Source organism: Mirounga leonina, unplaced genomic scaffold, assembly GCF_011800145.1.
Source record: "Mirounga leonina isolate KUSES-001 unplaced genomic scaffold, KU_Mleo_1.0 Mir_174, whole genome shotgun sequence".
In the NCBI taxonomy this organism is placed as follows: domain Eukaryota; kingdom Metazoa; phylum Chordata; class Mammalia; order Carnivora; family Phocidae; genus Mirounga; species Mirounga leonina.
Window position 1 is genome coordinate 20,988,805 of NW_023270451.1, and position 16,232 is coordinate 21,005,036.

The window sequence follows — 16,232 nt, forward strand, 5'->3', positions numbered from 1 at the left end:
AGCCTGGCTTGTACACATTGCTGTACAAAAGGAGGAGTTTTTAAATCATAAATGGGAAAGGATAAGGAACTATGAAGGAGCCAGAAGCCTCACTTACCTGTCAGAATGAAAGCATGACAGATGTCCATTTCCCAAAGATTACTTACTATTGGAGTTCACCGAAGTCAGTAAGACAACTGGGAGACCTTTTGTGTTCCTAGTGACTGCACAACATGTGTGATGAAAAAAACAACCCTGATTTATTTAATGGTCTCCATTCTGCATTCTACTTTACTTATTGTCATAAGGTATCTGTCATTATGGCAGCCAGGTCTGGGCATTTCTAGACTATGACCATGATGGAGATTCCTCACCAAAGTTTACCTTGATGAAATTAGAGACTAGAAATGAATTATTAACTGTTTCCAAAACACTCAACATTTTGATGGACTTCTCTTAGAAATATATGTGAAATTTGTTTCCCATTGAAAAGGCTGTACGGTACTTTTAGAAGGAGAGCTGGACCGGGAGATAGTAGAGTTGGGTTCTTATTCCACTTTTGGTGCTTGCCAGCTCTCTGACACTGAACAAATCATTTAACTCTGGCTGATGGGTTCTATCAACTGCAAAATGGGGTGGCTAGATGAAAAAGTCTCCATAAGTGTTGCCTATAGATCTTGCCTTTTTTTTCTTGCTGTGTTGTATATTGGAATATTGGAATAGGTTAAAAAGTAAAGATTTAACTTTTCTAAAAGTATTCTTCTCTATCCCCAGCTTATATACTGGCTATGGCCACTATCTGTCCAACAGCTGCCATTTGGAAAATTATAATAAAAATCATTTGGTAAAGTTAATGCCAACCATTAATGTGTTCTGAAGTAAATCTTTTTCTTTATAAGCAAGATAAACTTAACAGGTGGTTTAGAAATGATGCCAATGTACATGATACTGAATTGACGAAAGTCATTACATTAGCTAGTGATGAATCTAAATCTGTTAAATTCCAATTTAATATCTTCTTCACCAGATCATACTACATAAATATTTAAAAGCAGTATGAAACATGGTGAACTATAGATCAAGTGGGTTTTAGTTTTGTAATAAAAGTGTTAAAATATGCTTACAATCGTTTCATGGTCCTCTACTGCCAAATAGAGCTCCTGAGAATCAAGAAATTCTTAGACCAAATTATTCTGACTTAGAGTCTGCTTAGGCTATTGGTTTAGAGATGTCGGCATAATAAGGTGAAAATAGAAGCATTTACCTTTGGGTGGAACATCTATTTATATAAAGTATATTCATGTTGCTTGTGGTAGTTGTATAAAAGTCTGTATGCCATTATCTTTTTCCAGGGCAAAATTACATTAGACTGAGGGAACACAGTCTCTATCAATGTGAATTCTTATCTTACAAAAATATAGGTTTTATTCCCCCAAATTCCTTTATGTTCAGTGCTAAGTTTGTATACATCCAACGCTGTCATTCTTCTGCCAGATGTTACAGAAGTCCCAGAAGCACAAATTATCTGATTTAAACAGTAATGACATAGAAATTATGTAGTGTAATTGCCAGAACATTCTATTTAACAAGTGCACTTTAATTTGTAATTACTCTAATGATCGAATCTTATAAAATATTTTCGAGGATCCTGAAGGTACAGCGATTGGTGTTAGAAGAGGGGAGAGGTCACCTATCCTTTTAGGGAGAAAAACTTTCCCATTGCCTGAGTAAGAAAAATTTATTTTTTTAAGTATCTTCAAAATGTGTGTTTCTAGGATCAAGTTTATTATCCATATACTTCTCTTTGTTTTCTGCCTGGACCAAGTGATTTAATCTTTTTTGTTTTTTTGAGTACTGGGCTTTATATCTTGTAGAACTCACTTGCTTTTTCTCCCCCCATATATTCTCTGCCAAATAAGCGCTTTTGGTTAAGGTTTCAGAGAGGGCAGTAAATAAGTGATCAATAGTTTTAGTTTTTTTTATGATAGATCTCAGATTTTTTTTTAAGGAAACAATCTTAACAAATATAAAGGTTTAAATTTATAAGTGTCCAACTTACATTTTAACTACTATTGTTGTATAACAAACTATCCTGAAACTTAAGGGTTTAAAACCACCATCATTTTATGATTATTTCATGTAATCTGTGAGTCGGGAATTTACGAAGAGATGAACTGAATGAATCTTCTGCTCCTTAGAGGATTGGCTGAGGTGACTGAGTGGTACTCAGCTGATGGTAGGGTTTGTCTAGAGAATCCAGGATGGCTTTGCTCGCACCTTGGTGGAGATGGCTAGAAGGATGTACACAGTTGAGTTTGTTAGCCATAGTGCCTGCATGTGGCCTTTCCACTATGATGATCTCAGGGTGGTGGGACTTCCCTTATATGGCACCTGGCTTCCCACAGCACTAGTTTTCCAAAAGACCCAGGCAGAAGCTTCAAGGCTTTTTCTGATGTAGGCGTAGAAGTCATGCAGTCCTTCCACCGTATTCCATTGAATACAAACATGTCATGAGGCTACCCAGATTTAAGAGGAGGGAAATTTGATGGGGGAGTGGTAAGGTCATGTTGTATGAGAGAATGTGTGTGGGATAGGAGGTAATTGTTGCAACTCTCTTTGCTATATTCCTTGGGAAAATAGGAGAAATATTTTTAGAAAACAAATGTTCTTGGACTTGGTGATAATGGTACCAGTAAATTATCTTTAATATTTAAAATACTGTAAATTAGATTATTTAAAAGTAAAAACATTTACATTTCTAAACTATACAATAGGGCTTGAATTTTGGAGTTAAAATGAGAACAAAGTCTTCATGGTATCTATCTGATGTCAGACTAACTCCCTCTGCCATAGTATATAATAATAGTGGGTAGACCACTCTTAAACTCCTCTTAATTTATACTGTTGTTATTGATTTCCAGTTTTCTTCCTGCTGATAAAATGTTTGGGAAAGCGTGGTGTTATCAGTGGACTTGGATTCCTACCTCTGTACTACTTACTAGCTTTACCACCTCTGTAATTTGGTTTTCTAATTTCTCTGAGCATCAAGTTCCTTCTCTTTAAATGTGGCCGGCTTGTAGTGGAATCTTTACCTTCCTTGAAGTGTTTGTTTTTGGAACCTGCCTTTTATTGCATCAAGTCTTTTATCAGGTTAGTTAAAAGATCTGGATTTCACACAGTTCCAATTCGTGGATTTTTTTTTTTCCCTTTAATTAGTAGGTCAGCATATTTGAGATGCCTCTAAGATTGGTTATTGTCTTCTTTACTATATTTGCCCTTTAAAATCTTTTAGATTTTATTTGAATTGTACCTATTCTTTTGTACTCCACAGGAGATTCTTTGTATACTATTTATATCTTGTTTCTTAAAGACAGAGGGGCACCTGAACTGCTTAAACAGTAATAATTACGATTGCTTTTCACATAATAGGTCAGCATTCATTTCTGTTATTCAGCATCTGATTGCAGTTTGTAATTTATGAACTCACTGCTTTTTCATCGTAACTGTTATTCTTTATGTGTATTAGTAGAGTCAAATAGAAGAAAAAAGTAAAATGCAAACCTTCCAACTTGTGTAAAAATGTTCTTGGGCAGAGATGTAAAGGAAGTTTTCCGTGGCTTTAATGAATCAATTTGGATAATGTTAATGAATTTATCATTCACAGTCACAAAATAAGTAGATTTTTGCCTTTGACTATGTTTTTTCAACAGTGGTGCAATGAAAAGAAAGATTTGGAAATCAGGGCCCCTCTGCTGTCTACTAGTTGTGACCTTGTGATCCTTCACAAGTGGATTGATGTTGCCTAAGGCCCTCTGTGGCTGTATTGTTAAAACAAGCCTGCCTTTATTGCAGACAGTTTAGTTAGGGGAATAAGAGGATTATTAAGGTTTTTTTTTTTGAAAAAAATAAAGTGTAATATAAAAGTATACACGTCTTAATGTACAACTCCATCAATTTTTACATATCTGTATACCACATAAGCCACCCAGGTTAAGATACAGAATTTTTCCACTACCCTGGAAGGATCTCTTGTGTCCTTTCTCATTCAAAATTCATCCTTAGAGATAACTGCTATTTTGGCTTATATCACTATTGATTAGTCTTGCCTGTTTTTAGCATTATAGCATATAAATATTTTTTTATGCCATTCTGAATTGTTTTGCTTTTTATTTAAAGTTTCCAGTTGTTTCTTGCACATACACATACTTACATACACATACATACATATACATATTTAAGTTGATTTAGTATGTTGACCTGAAATTCCTGTGATCTGGTGGTTAAAGCATTTTATTAAATTTTTTTTTTTTAAAGATTTTATTTATTTATTTGAGAGAGAGAGAATGAGAGAGAGCACATGAGAGGGGGGAGGGTCAGAGGGAGAAGCAGACTCCCTGCCGAGCAGGGAGCCCGATGCGGGACTCGATCCCGGACTCCAGGATCATGACCTGAGCAGAAGGCAGTCGCTTAACCAACTGAGCCACCCAGGCGCCCTAAAGCATTTTATTAGACCTAATAGTTGGGAGATTCTTTTGAATTTTCTATGTATACATTTATGCCATTTGTGAATAATGATGGTTTTATATATTCATTTCTAATCTTTATACTGGTTAGGACCTCTGATACAATTTTGAATAGACGTGGTGACAAGGGTATCTTTATTGTGCAGTGCTTTGTCATTAGGTATGATATTTGTGGTAGACTTTTATAGATACTTTATGTCAGATTAGAGAAATTTCTAAGAGACAAAGTATACTTTAAGTCAAGAAGTATTGCTAAAAATAAAGAGAATACTTTCATAATGATAAGAAAGTGTTCATTAGGAAGATACAACAATCCTAAATTTGTATGCCTCAACTGATGTAACTCCAAAACATATAAAGCAAAATGTTCAGACTAAAAGGAGAAATAGTTCTATAATCATTGAATTTTTTTGTATGCCACTTTTAGTGAATGATAACGGAAGCAGAAAAAAAATCACTGAAGATAATGTGTTCGACTAACATATTTAATAACATTTGCCTTTTGTGTGTGTGTGTATGTGTGTGTGTCTGCGTGTATGAGAGAGAGACCCACACAACAGTTGCAGAGTACATATTTTTTTCAAGAGCACACAGGAAGTTTATCAAAATTGATTATCCACTGTGCCATAAAGCAAGTTCTTTAAAAATGTCAAAGGATTGGGGCACCTGGGTGCTCAGTCGGTTAAGCGTCTGCCTTCGGCTCAGGTCATGATCCCAGGGTCCTGGGATTGAGCCCTGCATAGGGCTCCCTGCTCAGCGGGGAGCCTGCTTCTCCCTCTCCCTCTGTCTGCTGCTCTGCCTACTTGTGCTCTCTCTCTACCTCTCTGTCAAATAAATAAATAAAATCTTTAAAAATAATAATAAAATAAAAATGCCAAAGGATTGAAATCATAGAGCTTACATTTTCTGACCACAGTGAAGTTAAACTAGAAATAAATGAGAGACAACAAGAAAACGCACCAGTTTTTGGAAATTAAACAACCTATTTCCAGTGGTCAAAGAAGAAATCATATTGGGAGTTAGAAAATCTTTTTAAATAAATAATAATAAAACCATGGCATCAAAATTACGGGATCCAAAGCAGAGAGGAGAATTTCTAGCTGTAAGTGTATTTTTTGGAAAAGAAGAAAGTTTGAAAATTAGTGCCCTAACCTTCCATTTCAAGAAGTTACAAAAATGACAGCAAATTAAACAAAAGGAAACAGAGGGAGGAAGATTATAGAGTAGGAATCAATGAAACAGAAAGCAAATGTATAATAGAATTCTATAAAACTACTAGTAACACTGAGCAAAAACAACAACAACACAAATTAGCAATATTAGCAGGAGTTGATCTATAGATCCTAGACATTAAAAATGTAATAGTGTGTCAACTATACTTCAATTTAAAAAAGAATACAGTAAATGTGTAGTGATATAGATACATAATAAAATGATAGGAACAACTTTATGCTAATAAAATTGACAATGTAGATGAATTGAACAAATTTCTCATAAAACCAAACTTAATAAGCTGACAAAATAAAATACAGAATATCTGATAGACCTGTGTCTCTTAAAGAAATTGAATCTGTATTTTTTTTTTTTTTTTTTTTTGAGACAGAATTAGAGAGAGAGAGCACATGAGAGGGGGGAGGGTCAGAGGGAGAAGCAGGCTCCTTGCTGAGCAGGGAGCCCAATGCGGGACTCGATCCCGGGACTCCAGGATCATGACCTGAGCCGAAGGCAGTCGCTTAACCAACTGAGCCACCCAGGCGCCCGAATCTGTATTTTTCATTTCCGTCTCTAGGCCTGCTGCCTTCCCTGGTAAATTCTACCCAACATTTAAGGAGGAAATGTCAACACTAGCTCTTTCAGAGACTAGAGAAAGAGGGAATGCTTTGTAACTTATTTTATGAAGCCAGCATAACACTGATACCAAAACATAACAAAGACATTACAAAAAAGAAAATTTATAGGGCTCATAAGAACATAGATGTAAAAATTGTTAACAAATATTAGCAAATTACATTCAGTGATATCTAAAATGGATAATGACATCACAAACAGGTAATATTATAGGAGAACAAAGTTGGCTAAATATTTAAAATTTAATTTGCTAATTAACAGAATATAGGAAAAATCCCATACAACATTGGCTAAATATTTAAAATTAATTAAAATCCCACAGATGAAGAAAAAATTTTTGATAAAAAAATTCCACCCTATTTCATAATTGTAAGAAATCATGCTTGTGTGTAATTTTTACTTTCAATCTAATTATGGCCTTATATTTAAAGTGTGTCTCTTGTAAAAAACATATAGATTATCTTGTTTCGTTGTTGTTTTTAAATCCAGTCTGATGATTTTTTGTATTTTGTTTGAACTGGTTTTTGTTCTATTTCTATTTAATGTATTTATTGGTATAGTTGGGTTTAAATCCATCATATTGCTGTTTTATTTCTAAAAGTGTTATTCTTTTTCTATTTATATTTTGTCTTCCTTTCTTTTGGATTGATCATGCATATATTTTAATACTATTTTGTTTCTCAGTTAGCTTTTTAAAAATAGATTCTTGTAGTGGTTACTGTCTTTTCAATATGCACTCCTGTTCTGTTATAGTTGACCGTAGGTTAGTATACTTCCAGAATAGTGCAAGAACTAACTTTGTAACTGCATTTATTTTTTCTTATCCTTTTAGTGTTTTTACATGTTTTTATCATTTACTTTCTATCTTGTTTCCTGTATACTCTTTATACAGAGGGTTCACTAAGCTGCTTTTATCTGTGAGTTGGTACCTTTTATCATTATTATGTAATAAATTGATATGAGCTTAACAGCTTAAAACAACATCCATTTATTATGCCACCGTCCTGAGGTTAGAAGTCTGGATCAGCTTGTCTAGGTGCTCAACTTTTACGTATCTCACAGGGCCCAAATCAGAGGATCAGCAGGGCTGGGCTCTGATCTGAAGGCTTTGGGGAGGAATCCACATCTGAGCACATTCAGGATGTTGGCAGAATTCAGTTTCTTGTGGTTTTAGGACTGAGATCCCTATTTTCATGGTGGCTGTCAGCTTGGGAACATTCTCAGCTTCTAGAAGCTTCTCTCCAGTCCTTGAGCATGACCATTTCCATCTTAAAAGCCAATAATGGCACATAGAATTTTCTCATGCTTTAACACAGGCAGGGAGATTTGACACAGCCACAGAGGAAAAGACACACACAGGAGAAAGTAATGTGAAGACTGGCAGAGATTGGAGTGCTGAGGCCACAAGCCACAGAATGGTGGTAACCGCCATAAGCTGAAAGAGGCAAGGAACAGATTGGTAGATGATGTGCAGAGGTCTGCAGAGGGTGTAGCCCTGCTGACAGCTTGCTTTCAACCTAGTGGTACTGGTTTCAGACTCTGGCCTCCAGAACTATAAGAGAATAAATTTCTGTTGTTTTAAGTCACTCTGTTTCTGGTGGTTTGTTATAGCAGCCACAGGAAACCAATACAAAGTGGAATTGCTGGGTTAAGTGGTAATTCTATGTTTAACAATTTGAGGAACTACCAAACTGTTTTCCAAAGTGGTTCTATCATTTCAAATTTTCATCAGCATTATATAAGGACTCTTAATTTCTCCAAATCCTTATTGACACCTGTTACGGTCTGTCTCTGATTATAGCTATCCTTGTGGGTATGAAGTGATGTCTCATTATGTTTTTGACCTACATTTCCTAATGACTAATGATATTCAGCATCTTTTTATATGCTTATTGGTCATTTGTATATCTTTGCAAAAATGTCTGTTTAAAACCTTTGCCCATTTTTCAGTTGTGTTGTCTTTATTGTTGAATTGTAAGAGTTGTAAACTTTTACAGTTTTAGTTCTTCTATTAGGTCTGTGGTCCCTTTTAGTTAATTTTTGTATATGATGTGAGATTTGCGCATAATCACTTTTGGAATACTCTCAACCATTACCTCTTCAAAACTGCTTACGTTCATTCCATCTTCTCCATTCAGTTGCATGCATACTAGATGTTTTGACTGTGTCTCATGTATCTTTTATGATCTTTTCTGTTGCATCCATTTTTGTTTCCAATTCGTGCTTCAGTCTGAATAGTTTCTATTGATCTGTGTTTGAGTTCATTAATCCTGTCATCTGCTTAACCAATTTTTAATTTAAGGTAATTGTATTTTTCAGTTACAGAATATGATTCTGTTTTTGTTTGTTTTTATTATTGCAATTCTTTGAACTTCTTTCTCTTCATTTTATACATCTTTTTTCTCTTTTATTAATTATAATAGTTATCTTAAAGTCGCCTTCTGTTAATTCTAATATTTGGAGCAGCTTTTGTTTTTACAGATATACCCATTTATTGCCTCTTTACTTTAGAAATGTGAATTAAAAAAAAAATCTAGATTTTGTTTTTAGCAGGTTAGTAATAACAATGAAGCTGTTAGAAGAAGGGGAAAAGTAGGGTAGGCACTGGCCCTTTATTTCCTGGGTCAACTGGAAGGAAGTAGTTACTTTTCTGGAACTGCCTGTGTAATGTACTGATTATTCAGGAGAGACAGTAAACCACAACAGCATTAGAAAGGAAAGAAGAGATCAGTGTGATGTAAGTGATTAGTGCGGTGCTGGCTCTGTAAGTGCCGTACTTGGTAATTTAATTTGTAAGTGCTGTATAGAGAGAGGCCCTGAGCTAAATATATTTGGAGAGCGATAATTATCTTGATCTTGTGGCTTAGTAAGTATGATTAAGATCTTTGCTATTTAGCATAAAGCATTTATTAGTATTAATGATCTCATAAACTTTGTAAATTATTTCTCTGTTTTTTGGCATTGATATATGATTAGCCAGGGATATTTTAAGTATGTGAGTTGGGGAGTAGCTTTTAGTTTCATCCCTTAATAAAAATATCATTTCCTGTACATTCATTATTTTTGTAATATAGTAGAGATATTGTGAGTTTAGTAAACATTTGAGAGTTTTTTCTCTTAAAGATGATAAAATATTAACAAGTAAAAGTACATGTTTGTGTTTGCTGTGTTGCTTTGATAGATTCTCCAAGTTGATTATGATTATGATGATAATTCTATAATTCTATTTTATTTTCTTAATTCTTGTGTGCAGTGTACTTTTCCTCTAACTTTCTGGAGTGTTTGTCTTATTTTTTTAAGAACACGGCTTGATGAACTGAGAATGTTTCTAGAGAATGAGACATGGGAGCTTTGTCCTGTGAAGTCAAATTTCAGCATCTTGCAACTTCATGTAAGTGTCTCTTAGGAACAAATGAGTCTGTCTTTTATTTAGTTGTTTTAAAAAAAAACATATTAAAAAATCATTTATAAAATCATTAAATTAAAGAATAGCATCTTTCCTTCCTTGCTTAAAAGTAATAGCCAGCCTCTTTTATAAGAGTGATCCTTTTATGGATGTCAAAATCTGTCTCTTTTTACAAATTCAGTTTATATACTTTAGGAAAACTCTTTTGCCTAATCTTTTTCTTTTGATTTCAGAAAGAGATCTGCTTTATTTAAATTTTGCAGAAAATTAATCAGTTGTATTTTGATGGTCTTTAATGAAAAAACTTATATGCACAGAATGCTTGTGATTTCTTGTTTCTTTGTCATTTCTTAAAGGAACTAAAAGGCTCTTAATTTATGTTGCACCTCATAAATGTACCTGTAGTCAGACAATGCCTCCAAAATAAAAGAGGCATTTACAAAAAATACTCTTAACTAATTTTTATTAGTTAACTAATTCCTTGAATCCTCACAGAATATGTAATCTGTGAAAATATTAACTGATTTGTTTTCCCTTGGTTGAAACACACTGTAGATAAATATTCCTTGTGTGATAGATTGTGTCCTACAAATACCAAATGTCAAAATACAGTGTATAAACATAGGTCCCTGTATAGAAGGTCTGGTATGTTCAGATTTTGCCTTTGGAAGGAATGGCTTGCTAGAAGCAATTTTCTTATTCTAGATAAATGTAAAGAATACACGATTAAAAGCTTTTAATAGGGATAGTCTTTATGCTTATATTGTATAATAGCTTACTTATCCAGTTCTATCATATTCCTTTCCTAATGTGGAAATATTAAATACGGTGAAACATGTTGATTAATAAATGCTTTAGAGACAGCAAAATTAACAATGATTTTAACATGGTTTTAGAATTTTTTTTATTATATTATGTTAATCACCATACATCATTAGTTTTTGATGTAGTGTTCCATGATTCACTGTTTGCATGTAACACCCAGTGCTCCATTCAGTACGTGCCCTCTTTAGTACCCATCACCAGGCTAACCCATCCCCCACCTCCCTCCCCTCTAGAACCCTCAGTTTGTTTCTCAGAGTCCATCGTCTCTCATGGTTCATCTCCCCCTCCGTTCCCCCCCTTCATTTTTCCCTTCCTACTATTTTCTTTTTTTTTAAACATACAATGTATTATTTGTTTCAGAGGTACAGGTCTGTGATTCAACAGTCTTACACAATTCACAGCGCTCACTATAGCACATACCCTCCCCAATGTCCATCACCCAGCCACCCCATTCCTCCCACCACCCCTCCACTCCAGCAACCCTCAGTTTGTTTCCTGAGATTAAGAATTCCTCATATCAGTGAGATCATATGATACATGTCTTTTTCTGATTGACTTATTTCGCTCAGCATAACACCCTCCAGTTCCATCCATGTCATTGCAAATGGCAAGATTTCATTCCTTTTAATGGCTGCATAATATTCCATTGTATATATATATACCACATCTTCTTTATCCATTCATCTGTTGATGGACATCTTGGCTCTTTCCACAGTTTGGCTATTGTGGACATTGCTGCTATAAACATCGGGGTGCACGTACCCCTTCAGATCACTCCATTTGTATCTTTGGGGTAAATACCCAGTAGTGCAATTGCTGGATCATATGGTAGCTCTATTTTCAACTTTTTGAGGAACCTCCATACTGTTTTCCGGGGTGGCTGCACCAGCTTGCATTCCCACCAACAGTGTAGGAGGGTTCCCCTTTCTCTGCATCCCCGCCAACATCTGTCGTTTCCTGACTTGTTAATTTTAGCCATTCTAACTGGTGTGAGGTGGTATCTCATTGAGGTTTTGATTTGGATTTCCCTGATGCCGAGCGATGTTGAGCACTTTTTTATGTGTCTGTTGGCCATTTGGATGCCTTCTTCGGAAAAAAATGTCTGTTCATGTCTTCTGCCCATTTCTTGATTGGATCATTTGTTCTTTGGGTGTTGAGTTTGATAAGTTCTTTATAGATTTTGAATACTAACCCTTTATCTGATACGTCATTTGCAAATATCTCCTCCCATTCTGTCGGTTGTCTTTTGGTTTTGTTGTCTGTTTCTTTTGCTGTACAAAAGCTTTTTATCTTGATGAAGTCCCAATAGTTCATTTTTGCCCTTGCTTCCCTTGTCTTTGGCAATGTTTCTAGGAAGAAGTTGCTGTGGCTGAGGTCGAAGAGGTTGCTGCCTGTGTTCTCCTTTAGGATTTTGATGGACTCCTGTCTCACATTTAGGTCTTTCAACCATTTGGAGTCTATTTTTGTGTGTGGTGTAAGGAAATGGTCCAGTTTCATTCTTCTGCATGCGGCTGTCCAGTTTTCCCAACACCATTTGTTGAAGAGACTGTCTTTTTTCCATTGGACATTCTTTCCTGCTTTGTCGAAGATTAGTTGACTGTAGAGTTGAGGGTCCATTTTTGGGCTCTCTGTTCTGTTCCACTGATCTATGTGTCTGTTTTTGTGCCAGTACCATACTGTCTTGATGATGACAGCTTTGTAATAGAGCTTGAAGTCCAGAATTGTGATGCCACTGGCTTTGCTTTTCTTTTTCAACATTCCTCTGGCTATGCGGGGTCTTTTCTGGTTCCATACAAATTTTAGGATTATTTGTTCCCTTTCTTTGAAAAAAGTGGATGGTATTTTGATAGGGATTGCATTAAATGTGTAGATTGCTCTAGGTAGCATTGACATCTTCACAATATTTGTTCTTCCAATCCATGAGCATGGAACGTTTTTCCATTTCTTTGTGTCTTCCTCAATTTCTTTCATGAGTACTTTATAGTTTTCTGAGTACAGATTCTTTGCCTCTTTGGTTAGATTTATTCCTAGGTATCCTATGGTTTTGGGTGCAGTTGTAAATGGGATCGACTCCTTAATTTCTCTTTCTTCTGTCTTATTGTTGGTGTATAGGAATGCTACTGATTTCTGTGCATTGATTTTATATCCTGCCACTTTACTGAATTCCTGTATGAGTTCTAGCAGTTTTGGGGTGGAGTCTTTTGGGTTTTCCACATAAAGTATCATATCATCTGCAGAGAGTGCGAGTTTGACTTCTTCTTTGCCGATTAGGATGCCTTTTATTTCTTTGTGTTGTCTGATTGCTGTGGCTAGGACTTCTAGTACTATGATGAATAGCAGTGGTGATAGTGGACATCCCTGCCGCGTTCCTGACCTTAGGGGGAAAGCTCTCAGTTTTTCCCCATTGAGAATGATACTCGCTGTAGGTTTTTCATAGATGGCTTTTATGATATTGAGGTATGTACCCTCTATCCCTATACTCTGAAGAGTTTTGATCAAGAAAGGATACTGTACTTTGTCAAATGCTTTTTCTGCATCTATTGAGAGGATCATATGGTTCTTGTTTGTTCTTTTATTAATGTATTGTGTCACATTGATTGATTTGTGGTTGTTGAACCAACCTTTCAGCCCAGGGATAAATCCCAGTTGGTCGTGGTGAATAATCCTTTTAATGTACTGTTGGATCCTATTGGCTAGTATTTTGGTGAGAATTTTTGCATCCATGTTCATCAAGGATATTGGTCTGTAATTCTCCTTTTTGATAGGGTCTTTGCCTGGTTTTGGGATCAAGGTAATGGTGGCCTCATAAAACGAGTTTGGAAGTTTTCCTTCCATTTCTATTTTTTGGAACAGTTTCAGAAGAATAGGTATTAATTCTTCTTGAAATGTTTGGTAGAATTCCCTTGGGAAGCCATCTGGCCCTGTGCTTTTGTTTGTTGGGAGATTTTTGATGACTGCTTCAATTTCCTTAGTGGTTATAGGTCTGTTCAGGTTTTCTATTTCTTCCTGGTTCCGTTTTGTTAGCTTATACATCTCTAGGAATGCATCCATTTCTTCCAGATTATCTAATTTGCTGGCATAGAGTTGTTCATAATATGTTCTTATAATTGTTTGTATTTCTTTGGTGTTGGTTGTGATCTCTCCTCTTTCATTCATGATTTTATTTATTTGGGTCATTTCTCTTTTCTTTTTGATAAGTCTGGCCAGGGATTTATCAATCTTATTAATTCTTTCAAAGAACCAGCTCCTAGTTTCGTTGATCTGTTCTACTGTTCTTTTGGTTTCTATTTCATTGATTTCTGCTCTGTTCTTTATCATTTCTCTTCTCCTGCTGGGGTTATGCTTTATTTGCTGTTCTTTCTCCAGCTCCTTTAGGTATAGGGTTAGGTTGTGTATTTGAGACCTTTCTTGTTTCTTGAGGAAGGCTTGTATTGCTATATACTTTCCTCTTAGGACTGCCTTTGCTGCATCCCAAAGATTTTGAACAGTTGTGTTTTCATTTTCATTGGTTTCCATGAATTTTTTCAATTCTTCTTTAATTTCCTGGTTGACCCATTCGTTCTTTAGTAGGATGCTCTTTAGCCTCCATGTATTTGAGTTCTTTCTGACTTTCCTCTTGTGATTGAGTTCTAGTTCCAAAGCATTATGGTCCAGAAATAGGCAGGGAATGATCCCAATCTTTGGTACCAGTTGAGACCTGATTTGTGACCTAGGATGTGATCTCTTCTGGAGAATGTTCCATGGGCACTAGAGAAGAATGTGTATTCTGTTGCTTTGGGATGGAATGTTCTGAATATATCTGTGAAATCTGTTTGGTCCAGTGTGTCATTTAAAGTCTTTATTTCCTTGTTGATCTTTTGCTTAGATGATCTGTCCATATCAGTGAGGGGGGTGTTAAAGTCCCCTACTATTATTGTATTGTTGTTGATGTGTTTCTTTGCTTTTGTTATTAATTGCCTTATATAATTGGCTGCTCCCATGTTAGGGGCATAGATATTTACAGTTGTTAGATCTTCTTGTTGGATAGACCCTTTAAGTATGATATAGTGTCCTTCCTCATCTCTTATTATAGTCTTTGGTTTAAAATCTAATTTGTCTGATATAGAATTCTTTTTTTTTAAGGTTTATTTATTTTAGAGAGAGCTAGGGTGCACGGGGGCTGAGGGGTGGGTGGAGAGGCAGAGGGAGAAGGAGAAACTCAAGCAGACTCCACACTGAACTTGGAACCTGACGCAGGGCTCAGTCTCACAACCTGGAGATCACGATCTGAGCTGAAACCAAGAGTCGTATGCTCAACCAGTTGCTCCACGCAGACGCCCCAACATTATTTTAGAATTCTTAAATAAGATGATTCCTTGACATTATTTAGAATTCTAACATTGATTTTAGAATCCCTATTTAAATAATTTTACTTGAATTTTTATTTAACCATCAAATTATGTCTGTATGTATGAACACATATACTTGGTATAATTATCCAACAGTTTTTTACAAGATACATTTGAAATATTTCCATCCAAGTAAGCATTATCTCCTTTAAAGCAGTTACCTTGAGTTTTACAAGATTTTGCCTATAGTTAACAATACCATATTATGCACTTAACATTTTTTTAAGAGAGTAGATAGATCTTCGGGCACCTGGCTAGCTCAGTCAGTGGATTAGGCAACTCTTGATCTCGGGGTTGTGGGTTCCAGCCCCATATTGGATGTGGAAATTACTTAAAAATAAAATCTTTTTTTTTTTTTTTTTTAAGAGCGTAGGTGCGCCTGGGTGGCTCAGTCATTAAGCATCTGTCTTTGGCTCAGGTCACAATCCCAGGGTCCTGGGATCGAGCCCTGCATCGGGCTCCTTGCTCGGCAGGAGGCCTGCTTCTCCCTCTCGTACCTCCCCTGCTTGTGTTCCCTCTCTTGCTGTGTCTCTGTCAAATGGGTGGATAAAGTCTTTAAAAAAAAAAAAGAGGGTAGATCTCATGTTAAGTGTTCTAACAACAATTTTAAAAAGTAGTTACTTTGAAAACTATTCACAACTGAGATAGTGTTCTCTTGACACCTATGTTCCTGTAGATTCGGTTTAAAAAAAAATCATCTCATTAAATTAGAGTCACCCCCTGTTTAGAATTATAAAATAATGGCATAATTTTTGAGCATTATGATGGATCTGATTTAATGTGTAACTGCAATTTAGAAAGAAAATAAACACATCATTTGAAACTTAAACATATGTAATTTTTAATATTATCTTTGAATAGGAAAGATTTTAAATTTGGGATTAACATTAAAAAGACTAAAAGGTATAAGAAAAATGTGTACCAGATTTTTATGAAAAATCATCAAGAGTTTTGTAATTCAAAGGAACTTCTTTTTTTTTTAAGATTTTATTTATTTATTTGAGAGAGAACAAGCAGGGGGAGCTGCAGGCAGAGGGAGAGGGAGAAGCAGGCTCCCCGCTGAGCAGGGAGCCCAATGTGGGGCTCGATCCCAGGACCCTGAGATTGTGACCTGAGCTGAAGGTAGATTCTTAACTGATTGAGCCACCCAGGTGCCCCTCAAAGGAACTTTAGAGATTATTCCATCTCTTCCACTAATAAGCGCTGTGGTCTTGAACTTGGCACTGAATCCCTCTGGACTACTTTGGTTTCCTCATCTGGGAA

At 35.7% G+C, this 16,232-nt stretch overlaps 1 protein-coding gene across 1 annotated transcript in view; it reads left to right on the top strand.

Moving 5' to 3' along the window:
- The window catches only part of VPS50 (VPS50 subunit of EARP/GARPII complex), a 130,296-nt gene that overhangs the window by 70,040 nt on the left and 44,024 nt on the right, over nucleotides 1-16,232 (top strand). Inside the window, exon 17 of the mRNA XM_035020571.1 lies at nucleotides 9,651-9,741. Coding sequence (XP_034876462.1) covers nucleotides 9,651-9,741 — 91 coding nt within the window. The remainder of the gene's footprint in view (nucleotides 1-9,650; nucleotides 9,742-16,232) is intronic.